At 44.9% G+C, this 12,368-nt stretch overlaps 1 protein-coding gene across 3 annotated transcripts; it reads left to right on the forward strand.

The window, feature by feature from the left end:
- The first annotated feature begins 7,462 nt into the window (after positions 1-7,462).
- LOC120021389 (7SK snRNA methylphosphate capping enzyme-like) lies at positions 7,463-12,125 on the forward strand. 3 transcript variants are annotated; one of them, XR_005472505.1, is made up of 6 exons: positions 7,463-7,742; positions 8,256-10,165; positions 10,351-10,569; positions 10,774-10,897; positions 10,999-11,132; positions 11,560-12,125. XR_005472505.1 is itself a non-coding variant. In XM_038965141.1 (5 exons), the coding sequence occupies exons 2-5, from the start codon at positions 8,297-8,299 to the stop codon at positions 11,037-11,039; spliced, it is 2,253 nt and encodes a 750-aa protein (XP_038821069.1). In that variant the 5' UTR covers positions 7,463-7,742; positions 8,256-8,296; the 3' UTR covers positions 11,040-12,125. The 3 variants fall into 3 exon arrangements, 2 of the variants coding, with proteins under 2 accessions (XP_038821069.1, XP_038821070.1); XM_038965141.1 differs by having other exon boundaries at positions 10,999-12,125; XM_038965142.1 differs by lacking the exons at positions 10,774-10,897; positions 10,999-11,132; positions 11,560-12,125 and having other exon boundaries at positions 10,294-10,408.
- Positions 12,126-12,368: the final 243 nt, after the last annotated feature.

The following is a 12,368-nucleotide window of genomic DNA, read 5'->3' on the forward strand; positions in this document are numbered from 1 at the left end:
TTGCTTCATTTCCAACTTGTCTCACTGCCTGTCAGTGCTAATGTAACCAACTCAGTAGAACATTTAAACTGAATAAAACTGGATTACATTTTTTTTAAATTAATGCATTAGAAATGTAATCACTGTAAGGAGCTAATTATCAAAATCATGATAATAACACGAGTATGGTTTAAGTGCCAGATTAACTGCTAGTTAGGCTATAAGTATGGTTGAGATATTTGTCATGGTTTAACATTTTTGTAGATGGTATCCAAAGCCATAATCTATTATTTATGTCTCCAATGAACATGAACAACCCTGGACTTTTCAGTGCCTTGCTAAAGTATTCATCGCCCTTGGCGTTTTTTCCCTATTTTGTTGCATAACAACCTGTAATTTAAATAGATTTTTATTTGGATTTCATATAATGGACACAAAATAGTCCAAATGGGTGAAGTGAAATTTAAAAAATGACTTGTTTAAAAAAAAATTGCGGAAAAGTGGTATGAAGCCCCTAAATAATGTCTGGTGCAACCAATTACCTTCAGAAGTCACATATTTAGTTAAATAAAGTCCACCTATGTGCAATCTAAGTGTCACATGATCTGTCATATGATCACAGTATATATACACCTGTTCTGAAAGGCCCCAGAGTCTGCAACACCACTAAGCAAGGGGAACCACCAAGCAAGCAGCACCATTAAGACCAAGGAGCTCTCCAAAGAGGTCAGGGACAAAATTGTGGAGAAGTACAGATCAGGGTTGAGTTATAAAAAATATCAAACATTTTGAACATCCCACGGAGCGCCATTAAATCCATTATTAAAAAATGGAAAGAATATGGCACCACAACAAACCTGCCAAGAGAGGGCCGCCCACCAAAACTCACAGACCAGGCAAGGAGGGCATTTATCAGAGAGGCAACAAAGAGACCAAAGATAACCCTGAAGCAGCTGCAAAGCTCCACAGCGGAGATTGGAATATAGGACCAATTTAAGCCGTACACTCCACAGAGCTGGGCTTTACGGAAGAGTGTCCAGAAAAAAAGCCATTGCTTAAAGAAAAAAATAAGCAAACACATTTGGTGTTCGCCAAACGGCATGTGGGAGACTCCCCAAACATATGGAAGAAGGTACTCTGGTCAGATGAGACTAAAATGGAGCTTTTTGGCCATCAAGGAAAACGCTATGTCTGGCACAAACCCAACACCTCTCATCACCCCGAGAACACCATCCCCACAGTAAGGCATGGTGGTGGTGGCAGCATCATGCTGTGGGGATGTTTTTCCATCGGCAGGGACTGGAAAACTGGTCAGAATTGAAGGAATGATGGATGGCGCTAAATACAGGGAAATTCTTGAGGGAAACCTGTTTCAGTCTTCCAGAGATTTGAGACTGGGACGGAGGTTCCCCTTCCAGCAGGGCAATGACCCTAAGCATACTGCTAAAACAACACTTGAGTGGTTTAAGGGGAAACACTTAAATGTCTTGGAATGGCCTAGTCAAAGCCCAGACCTCAATCCAATTGAGAAATCTGTGGTATGACTTAAAGATTGCTCTACACCAGCAGAACCCATCCAACTTGAAGGAGCTGGAGCAGTTTTGCCCTGAAGAATGGACAAAAATCCCAGTGGCTAGATGTGCCAAGCTTATAGATACATACCCCAAGAGACTTTCAGCTGTAATTGCTGCAAAAGGTGGCTCTACAAAGTATTGACTTTGGGGGGGTGAATAGTTATGCACGCTCCAGTTTTCTGTTTTTTTTGTCTTATTTCTTGTTTGTTTCACAATAAAATATATTTTGCATCTTCAACGTGGTAGGCATGTTGTGTAAATCAAATGATACAAACCCACCAAAATAATTTTTAATTCCAGGTTGTAAGGCAACAAAATAGGAAAAATGCCAAGGGGGTGAATACTTTCGCAAGCCACTGTATATGCCTATTGATGTTGGATATCGTCTAGCTAAAAAACATTAACTTTTTTAAATAAATCCCCAACCAGGTGGCACGGAGCCAATATTATGATGCAATAGCAAAGTAATCAAATGCTCACCCAGAGGCAACAACAACAACATGCCTCTAGGCCAGCTACATTTACATTTACATTTAAGTCATTTAGCAGACGCTCTTATCCAGAGCGACTTACAAATTGGTGCATTCACCTTATGATATCCAGTGGAACAACCACTTTACAATAGTGCATCTAACTCTTTTAAGGGGGGGGGTTAGAAGGATTACTTTATCCTATCCTAGGTATTCCTTAAAGAGGTGGGGTTTCAGGTGTCTCCGGAAGGTGGTGATTGACTCCGCTGACCTGGCGTCGTGAGGGAGTTTGTTCCACCATTGGGGTGCCAGAGCAGCGAACAGTTTTGACTGGGCTGAGCGGGAACTGTACTTCCTCAGAGGTAGGGAGGCGAGCAGGCCAGAGGTGGATGAACGCAGTGCCCTTGTTTGGGTGTAGGGCCTGATCAGAGCTTGAAGGTACGGAGGTGCCGTTCCCCTCGCAGCTCCGTAGGCAAGCACCATGGTCTTGTAGCGGATGCGAGCTTCAACTGGAAGCCAGTGGAGAGAGCGGAGGAGCGGGGTGACGTGAGAGAACTTGGGAAGGTTGAACACCAGACGGGCTGCGGCGTTCTGGATGAGTTGTAGGGGTTTAATGGCACAGGCAGGGAGCCCAGCCAACAGCGAGTTGCAGTAATCCAGACGGGAGATGACAAGTGCCTGGATTAGGACCTGCGCCGCTTCCTGTGTGAGGCAGGGTCGTACTCTGCGAATGTTGTAGAGCATGAACCTACAGGAACGGGTCACCGCCTTGATGTTAGTTGAGACTTTCATGTAAAGCTACGACTTTCATGTAAGGTTAATAAATTCACCTGAGATTATAATTGAATCAAAACAGTTTCTCTGGGCAATATAAATGGGTTAGCTGACAACGTCACAAAAACAATGTGCATGCTTCAATGGGGCAGAAGTCTGTGAGTTGTTGTGATTCTGGATGGCCAGATAGCTATCAACAATGACAAGAAACTGTCATGTGGGGAATCATCATTTATTTCAGCTAGTTTCATGTTGTTCTTGATACCATGTGTTGTTTTGAGGTGTTTCCACTGATTTCATATCACTGCTAATATGGATAAAATTCACTAGCTAGTTAACCAACACATGTAACAATGTATCTCAGAGACAACACATGCTCATTGTGCAATTGCATTTATGTTTTCAATAAACATTGGAGACTAAATATTGTTTACATGTTGTCAACAATCTAAGCCAACACCATCTGTTTTGCCTCATAGTTAAGCACGTGTAGGTTTCGTTGCTAAACAACCAACCCCTCTAGGGTTAGCAAAACATCACTGTCCTGACATCTATAGCCTAAAATAAACATTTTTAAAAGGGTTACAGGAGATTTGATTTAATTAATTACGATCCCTGTTACCCGACGCCAATGGCAACAGCTAGTCTGACTGGGGTCCGACATAACGAAGAAGACATTACAGACAAAATACTTTACAATTTACAAACATTTAAAAACATTAACATGTAGTGTGTGTGTGCATCTATTAGTTACACATACTGTACATGTCAGTACATACACAAGCAAGTAAGTCACATGGGGGAGAGGCGTTGTGCTGTGAGGTGTTGCTTTATTTGTTTTTTGAAACCAGGTTTGCTGTTCACTTGCACTATATTAGATGGAAGGGAGTTCCATGCACTCATGGCTCTGTGTAATACTGTACATTTCCTTGAATTTGTTCTGGACCTGGAAAGACATTGGTGGCATGTCTGGTGGGGTAAGTATGTGTGTCAGTGCTGCGTGTAAGTTGACTATGCAAACAATTTGGAATTTCCAACACATTGAGGTTTCTTATAAAAACAAGAAGTGATGAAGTCAGTCTTTCCTCAACTCTTAGCCAAGAGAGACTGGCATGCATAATATTAATATTAGCCCTCTGATTACAATGAAGAGCAAGACGTGCCGCTCTGTTCTGGACCAACTGTTGCTTAACTAGATCTTTCTTTACAGCACTTGACCATATGACTGGACAATAATCAAGATAAGATAAAACTAGAGCCTGCAGGACTTGCTTTGTGGAGTGTGGTGTCGAAAAAGCAGATTATCTCTTTATTACAGACAGACCTCTCCCCAGCTTTACAATGTGTAACCTTTATTTAACTAGGCGAGTCAGTTAAGAACAAATTCTTATTTACAAACATTGAACCTATAAGTTTTGACCATGACAGTTTACAATCTAAGGTAACACCAAGTCATTTAGTCTCCTCAACTTGTTAAACAGCCACACCATTCATTACCAAATTCAGCTGAGGTCTATAATTTAGGGAATGATTTGTACCAGATACAATGTTCATAGTTTTAGAGATGTTCAGACCAGTTTATTACTGGCCACCCAATTCAAAAACAGACTGCAACTCTTTGTTAAGGGTTTCAGTGACTTCATTAGTTTGATTGCTGATGCGTATATGTGTCACGGCTTTCTTCCTGGGATGAAGGAGAGGACCAAAATGCAGCGCAGTTAGTGTTCAACATGTTTAATATAACGAACTGTGAACACTTACAACAATACAAAACAACAAACGTGAAAACCGAGACAGTCCTATCTGGTGCAGAACACAAACACAGAGACAGGAAACAACCACCCACAATCCCCAACACAAAACAAGCCACCTATATATGATTCTCAATCAGGGACAACGATTGACAGCTGCCTCTGATTGAGAACCATATTAGGCTGAACACAGAAACAGACAAACTAGACACACAACATAGAATGCCCACCCCAACTCACGCCCTGACCATACTAAACAAATACAAAAACAAGGGAAAGCAGGTCAGGAACGTGACAATATGGTTGAATCGTCAGCATACATTGATACACATGCTTTGTTCAATGCCAGTGTCATTGGTAAAAATAGAAAACAGTAGAGGGCTTAGAGAGCTGCCCTGCGGTACACCACAGTTTACATATTTGACATTAGAGAAGCTTCCATTAAAGAAAACCCTCTGAGTTATAATAGATAGATAGCTTTCAACATAATAGATAGATAGCTCAACATTTTGCTAAGTGCTGGCAGCAAGCTGATAGGTCTGCTGTTAGAACCAGTAAAGGCGGATTTACCACTCTTGGGTAGCGGAATGACTTTAGCTTCCCTCCAGGCCTGAGGACAAAGACTTTCCTATAGGCTCACATTAAAGATATGACAGATAGGAGTGGCTGTAGAGTCAGCTACCATTCTCAGTAGCTTTCCATCTAAGTTGTCAATGCCAGGAGGTTTGACATTATTGATCGATAACAATCCACCTCTTCCACACTAAAATTCAAATTTGCAATGCTTTTCTTTCATCATTTGTTTTTTTATACATGAGTACAAAGGCTCACTGTTCGTTGTTGGCATTTCTTGCATCTGCATTTGCAGGAATGGCTCCCCCTCGAGCATCCCAGTGCTGCCTACATGAACACCACCCCCATCCCATTGGTTCCTGCCCTCACCATCGTTAACAGAACTATGGGAAAACAATGCCCGACAGGCATCGATGAAGGACACTGTCTTCTGGTTGCCCCTGCCTCCTGCTAGCACAGCAGGCGGAAGGCTGGGGCGACACTGTGTGCTAGCTAACTAGCTATCTTGCTAGTTAGCAACACCATGTGCTAGCTTCTTAGTTAGCTAGCTAGCAGATGGTTTCACCCCCGCTTTCCACCCGCTGTGTACCTGAGAAAACTGTGCACGATTGGTGGGGGTGAAGGACACTGTCTACCAGTCATCCCCGCCTCTGGCTAACACAGCAGACTAGCAGGAGGCTAGTTGACACCACAGATAGAACATTGAGACAGATATTTCACCGGATGTATAAATGTGAAGCATCCACTTAGGGTTTCCACTCACTACCAAATATGGTGATGAGAGGAATCCCAGTGGCCGGCAGTGAGAGAAGGTGGATCGAGATGGATTTTGGTCGACATTCTGCAATTTTTTTCAGCAATAAAACATTTGATCTCCTTACAGTTTTCTGTTTCCAAAACTATAATCTATAACAAACAGAGTGGACTGCTTTTTGTAGACATTACCCTTTGCCCAAGTTTTTAAAAATTGCATTGTTTAGAAGGAGTGCAAGGGCGAATTGAGTTATTGCACGTGTCCTTCACAGATTAGGCCATCCCTAACGGAAATATGCAAATAAATGCTAGAATGCACCAATAGGCTCTCAGTAGCTTGTGCTTGGCTCTGCCCACTTCCATGCTTGTTCTGCCCACTATGATCAATTTGCTCCCATTGGAAATGACAGGCTCTGGTCTACCTTGGGTTAGTTATACAACTCTTTGGCGACACCGTGTGCTAGCTTGCTAGTTAGTTAGCTGGTGACACCGTGTGCTAGCTTGCTAGTTAGTTAGCTAGCACACGGTGTCACACCTGCCTCCAACTTGCTGTGTACCGGAGAAAACCGTGCCCGACAGGCGGTGGCGAAGGACACCTTTATACTGGTCGTCCCTTCCTCCCGCTAGCACAGCAGGCAGAAGACGAGGCGACACTGTGGGGCAACACACTAGTTAGCTAGCACATGGTGTTGCCCCCACCTGCTGTGTATCGGAGAAAACTGTGCTCGACAGGCGGGGGCGAAGGACACTATCTACTGGTTGTTCCCGACCTCCCGCTGTGTGATAGTTCTGGTACACAGCTTGCTAGCTAGTTAGCTAACTCACAGTGTTTCCCCTGCCTCCCGTGTACCAGAGTACTCTTTCATCGCCGTATTTAACAGAACTGCAGGAAAACAGTACCTGACAGGCGGGGGCAAAGGACACTGTCTACAGGTGTACGGCTAGCTACCTAGGGGTCTACCCTTCTTCTGTGGGGTTTATAGGTGGCTGGCATCCAATGTTATTGCGCATGAACATCATCCATGGTACTGGAGTGCCCCTGCCCCTGCCCCCGGCCTGTCCTTATTGAAAAATTGACCAATAGAAGTATAAAGAGGGTTCTTGCATATGCAGGAATGACCACATACAGGAACGCCCCACAATTGCACCCTTCTCGAAGATCCAGGACATTGTTGGATAAAAACTACAAATCCCAATGACAATTCTCAATTGCCCGCCCTACCACATGTCAGTGAATGAGAAGGGGGTGGGAGCGTTGTAATCTGTTGTTTTGTTTTGCCTCTCCAACCTTACCTTGATGTAAAATGTGTTAACAAAATGATGCGTATAGACCGTATACAGATTTACAATATATTCTTAAATATTTAATTTCGCCAAATGGCGGGGGAATAACAAATACAAATTCAGAAAGGCAAATTATGGGATACCTATTTGTGTGCAAAACTAGGTCGACGTGTATTGCTCAACCCCTACACGTCTGTAATTGGTCGATTTCATGAAGACTGCCTAAAAACCGTCACCTTATTGGTTCCGATGCCTGTCTGTTTCAGGGTTTAGGCTCTGGCAAAAGATAAAACAAACAACGATTGGAACCTTCCAATCTGCGTGAGGTTGAGCTGTTGAGCTAGAAGTTAGCGATTGGAGTTTGGAGTGTACAGCGAGCTCACAATCGCACAGTTACCACCACACTGGTTGTTTTATTATTTTTAGAGAGGCTTGTTTTCCAAACATTATTGATTCATCTCACCAGTGAAAATAATATTATCGAACAATCAAGCTATCAACGAAGCTGATGATGCAGCAACGTCAGTAACTCGGGAGGGAGTGTGGCAGTGACAGTTCAGCTTCCCTAGAAGGCGGGTAGAACGGTGAGCTGAGACTGTTGTTGTTGATGAACATACAGTTGCCTCATGCTGTAGCTAGATGGCTAGTTTACTTATTTTTGTATCTTACTTAGTCGCATTTATTAATGAACGCAAAGTGGTGGATTCTTGCAAAATATCGGCATTTATAGAGCGCTAGCTAGCGTAACAGTATTGGGGAACCATTGGTATTGGTTCACGCGCAGCAGCTGGCATTGATGATGGGTTCAATGTCTTCACTGTAGACGTTCACTCAACGTTTGCCTCCAATATAATGGATGTATACTATCCAGTGGCATGCATGCACCTTGGGTCTTATAGAATGACATGCAGGCACAAATCATCAAGTTACTTTCAGTTGTCAACAAATAAGTGCTTTACTAAATAGCTGGGAAAGCAGCAACTGGGGACTGAGCACTATTGTAATCTTGTCCAGTTATAGCTGGGGTTTAAATAATACATCTTATGATTTATTGGGTTCGGTGGTCATTATTCTAATCTATTTTGATGTGTTTCCAGATCAGTTGTCCCATGTCAGCACCAAAACAATTGAGTGGAAGATGATAGAGATGTCTGTTGATAAAGAGACTGTTCCAACCAGAAGTATGAAAGTGGACCCAGTGCCACCCCAGAAACTCTCAGAATGCACTGGAAGCTGCAACAATGCCCCCAAAGTGCTAGAGGTCACCCTGGCCAACTCAGACAGCACTGATGGTGCTGCTACCTGCCCCATGCCAGACAGTGGTGCCCAAACCAAGCAAAGCAGCACGACTGACCCCCACGACCAGACAAAGTGTGTTGAGCAGGAGGCCATGTTGACTGAGCAGCATGTTAACCCTAAAAATGGCTTTCAGCAACCCAAACAACCGCAGCAGCAGAAACTCTCAAAGCGTCGCAGCACAATGATTGCAGGGTTCAAGCATCCAGCAGGTAAGCGACGACGACGGGTAAACTCAGAGAGCGACTCGGTTCTGCCCACCAACTTCCTGCTGGGAGGAAACATATTTGACCCGCTGAACCTCAACAGCCTGCAGGACGAGGAGGTGAACAGGGCCCTGAACGCTGAGACGCCCAAGTCCTCCCCTCTTCCTGCCAAGAACCGCGACCCTGTGGAGATACTCATTCCCAGGGACATCACTGACCCTCTCAACCTCAACAGCAGGATGGGAGGTAGGAGCCTCCTGGTGTCGCCCTTCAAGAGTGGCGGCAGGAGGAGACACCGTAACAGACACCATGGAGGAGGAGGTGGGGGTTCCACAGTCTCTGTGTTGGACCTGTCAGATTCAGAGAGAAGTGGTGAAGTGACCAACACCACTTCTTCTCTGTCTAACCTGGCATCTGCTAGTGCTGCGTCTACCTCTGTTCTAGAAGCACCCAGTGTCCCAGCTGTCCTGGACCCCCAGGATGCTAATGGTAATGAGATCAACCCATCCAACTGCAGGCATGAAGCCATGCTCACTGTATCGGCCCCCCAGGCTAAGCCTCGAGCCCAGGAAGACTCCTCAGCAGCCACGGCCGGAGGCCCAAACCATCTCTCTAGCCGGCAACGCAAACGCAGACGCAACTCTGGTAAAACAGAGCCTCCTATGGTCCAATCTACTCTTATGGCCAGGTCGGGGACGGAGGAGAGGGGCCGTGGAGCTGGGCCCGGGAGAGACGCACAGTCCTCCTTCCACACCCCAGTGGGAGGTCCCAGGGGGTCCTCCCAGGTACCAGGGGGTCGGCAACCGCATCTTCACAACCAGCACAAACAACAGCACCAAGGCAACAAGAAGTTCCAGTATGGGAACTACAACAAGTACTATGGCTACCGCAATCCAGGCTGTGCCGAGGACCCACGGTTCCGTTGTCTACGTCCGGAGTGGTTCCATGGTAAAGCAGTACTGGACCTGGGCTGCAACACGGGCCACCTGACTCTGTGTATTGCTAAGAAGTTGCAGCCCGCCCGCATATTGGGGTTGGACATTGATGGGGGTCTGGTGCACGCGGCCCGCCAGAACATCAGACACTACCTGTCAGAGCTGCTGGCCCAGGAGGCCCGGCGAGCCGCAGGGGATGAGAAGGAGAAGACCAATGGACCAGGAGAGGAAAGGGAGAAGGCCAACAGACGGGAAGACGAGTCACACTCAGGAGGACTAACGCACAAACAGAATGAAAGACAGCCCAGTAGGGCAGAAAATGGAAACGCTGAAAAGCAGGTCCCTGCAGAGGCAGCGGGTGGCGTGGTGTTGTCACGTCACGCAGAGAGAAGAGCTCAGGAGAGGGGGGCTGAGGAGATGGAGGACTCTGGCGCACCTGCTGTTGAACTGGGAACCAGCTCCTTCCCTGTCTCCTTACGGATCTCCAGGGGGCCCATAGCAGCACCCCCACTCCCTGACACACCCACCATGCCTCCTGGTAACTTCCCCTCCAATGTCTCCTTTGTCAAGGTAGGTGTATGCACTGCAGCCTTTTAATGTGTTTCCATTTTAATAATCATTATTCATAATATTAAGGTGGAAATTAAGAATATTATGATGAATCATTTGTTGCTTCTCTTTCTACTTGATCCTCACAGAGAAACGTCCCACATTGTTTACAACTCATCCCCTGTCGTCATCTTTCTCCTCCGTAGGGGAATTATGTCCTGGAGAGTGATGCTCTGCTGCTGACCCAGCGGCCAGAGTACGACGTCATCCTATGCTTCAGCGTTACCAAGTGGGTCCACCTGAACTGGGGAGACGATGGCCTGAAGCGCCTCTTTCACAGAGTGTTCAGACACCTGCGTCCTGGAGGCCTGTTCGTCCTGGAGCCACAGCCCTGGATCACCTACGGCAAGAGGAAGAAACTGACGGTGAGATGAGGAGAAAGCTTAGTGTTGCAAGGACCAATGGTGTGATCTGCTACTGTAGATGTGCATAAATGCAGTATATAGCCAAAACAATAACTAAAACATATTACAAGTGGCCTGTTTCTTTGTTATAGACATGAAAGTATGTGTTGCTTTGCTCAGCGCTGAGACGGAATCGTGTCTGACTTTCCGCTCTCACTGTTGCAGGATAGCATCTTTAAGAATTACCACAGCATCCGCCTCAAACCAGAGCACTTCTCCACATACCTGACATCTGAGGTGGGATTCTCCAGCTACGAGTTGATCGGGACGCCTAACAGTTCATCAAGAGGTATGTCACTGGTTCATTAGATACCGATATCATCTCTGATTCTTTCACGTGTCCTTTTCTATTCTGTTTCTCAAACTAATGGATTTGTATGTCTTCCACAGGTTTTCAGAGGCCAATCTACTTGTTTCATAAAGGAACATAATCTGCCAGGAAGTGGGTTGGAGCAGGAGAAACCAAACCACCATGAGACACAAAACAAGCCACCTGCTCAAAGATCTGCCTTCATCTCCAGTCTGTAAGCATATAGGTCAACCCCAATCAGAGCTGTCTACTTGTTTGTGATGCTGTGTTCAGACGGTAGCTTAGGAGACCAAAACATGAGACTTGATTCTATAGAAGGACTATCTGATGGGTTCTCTACACACAACTCCAGTCTAGATGATGAGAAGAAAAGCATTGGGACAGGGTGAACTCAATCATGACTCTTTGGGCTGGTTGCTCCCTATGCACAGGCATTGTTCCATATCTTTTTATTACTGTTCGTACTCTTGTTCAGTCAAGGATTGTATTTTTTTCACATTTTAATATCGCCGTTCATCAATAGATCAACTTTTGAAGCAGAATGGACAACCAAAACCTCATTTGAATCCTTTGCATAAAATGTACTCCCATGTAATGTCCAAATAGAACTAATCTAGGGACATTTCTCACACTTTTTATAGGATCAGAGCGTCTTCAATTTTAAGACTGTTCTGCTTAACATAAGTCCTCACTGAGTTCTCTGTGGCCTAACTGACTGACCAGGAAAAGCAGTTTGACTCTGGATAAGTGTGGCCTGTCTTCAGCCTGCTCCTGACCCGGAGTGCTTTTTCTCTAGATATCTTACTGCCTCTCTGGGGACTGTTCCTGTCTTTCTATTGGTAGCTGATTCAACAACTGTCAGTCAGGTGGAGTTGCTATGGTGAGATGTGAGGGAGGATCAATGTTTTTTCTTTGACTGTTATAAGAATGATTGCTTGTTCTTTTATTTGACTCGTGTTCTTTTTTTCATTTTCTTTCAATGGATTCTTCTTGTCATGTGTCCAAACAAAGGTTGGCTGCCAATGTATCATATGTAACCTATATGTTAATCCAGCTCACTTTAACCCAAATCACTTCATCATAATGAAATGTTTATGCTTTACTCAATTCTTATGCTTAATATTTTGTTTACTCGCACCAGGTGCTGGTTTAGTTCTGATTTTGTTGAAATGTTTTTGTTTTTAATAAACAAATCAATTGAAATGCAGTCAGTGCTCATTAGTCATTCTACAGATGCCTCCAATCTACAGGCCCTAAGACATCCACAGGCACTAAACAAATCTGATTCACAGGGTCAAACCCAAACCAATCTATTCATCTCAGCCTTCTCCATAAGATCCTAGACATAGGGAAACGTTATGGGGAGCAAAATGGCTTGATGAAAAGAGTCACTTCTATTAATCATTTTTCTGTTGATGTTGTGCAGAATTGTAACCACCCATTTATGACT

The sequence above is a fragment of the Salvelinus namaycush genome, chromosome 26 (assembly GCF_016432855.1).
Source record: "Salvelinus namaycush isolate Seneca chromosome 26, SaNama_1.0, whole genome shotgun sequence".
Lineage (NCBI taxonomy): Eukaryota > Metazoa > Chordata > Actinopteri > Salmoniformes > Salmonidae > Salvelinus > Salvelinus namaycush.

What these genes read in the sequence shown, in the direction of transcription:
- LOC120021389 (XM_038965141.1), top strand. Translation starts at nt 8,297, where the DNA reads ATGATAGAGATGTCTGTTGATAAAGAGACTGTTCCAACCAGAAGTATG. An exon ending in GCAAGAGGAAGAAACTGACG is followed by an intron (nt 10,570 to 10,773) that starts GTGAGATGAGGA and finishes TCACTGTTGCAG; the next exon opens with GATAGCATCTTTAAGAATTA. An exon ending in GCCTAACAGTTCATCAAGAG is followed by an intron (nt 10,898 to 10,998) that starts GTATGTCACTGG and finishes TGTCTTCCACAG; the next exon opens with GTTTTCAGAGGCCAATCTAC.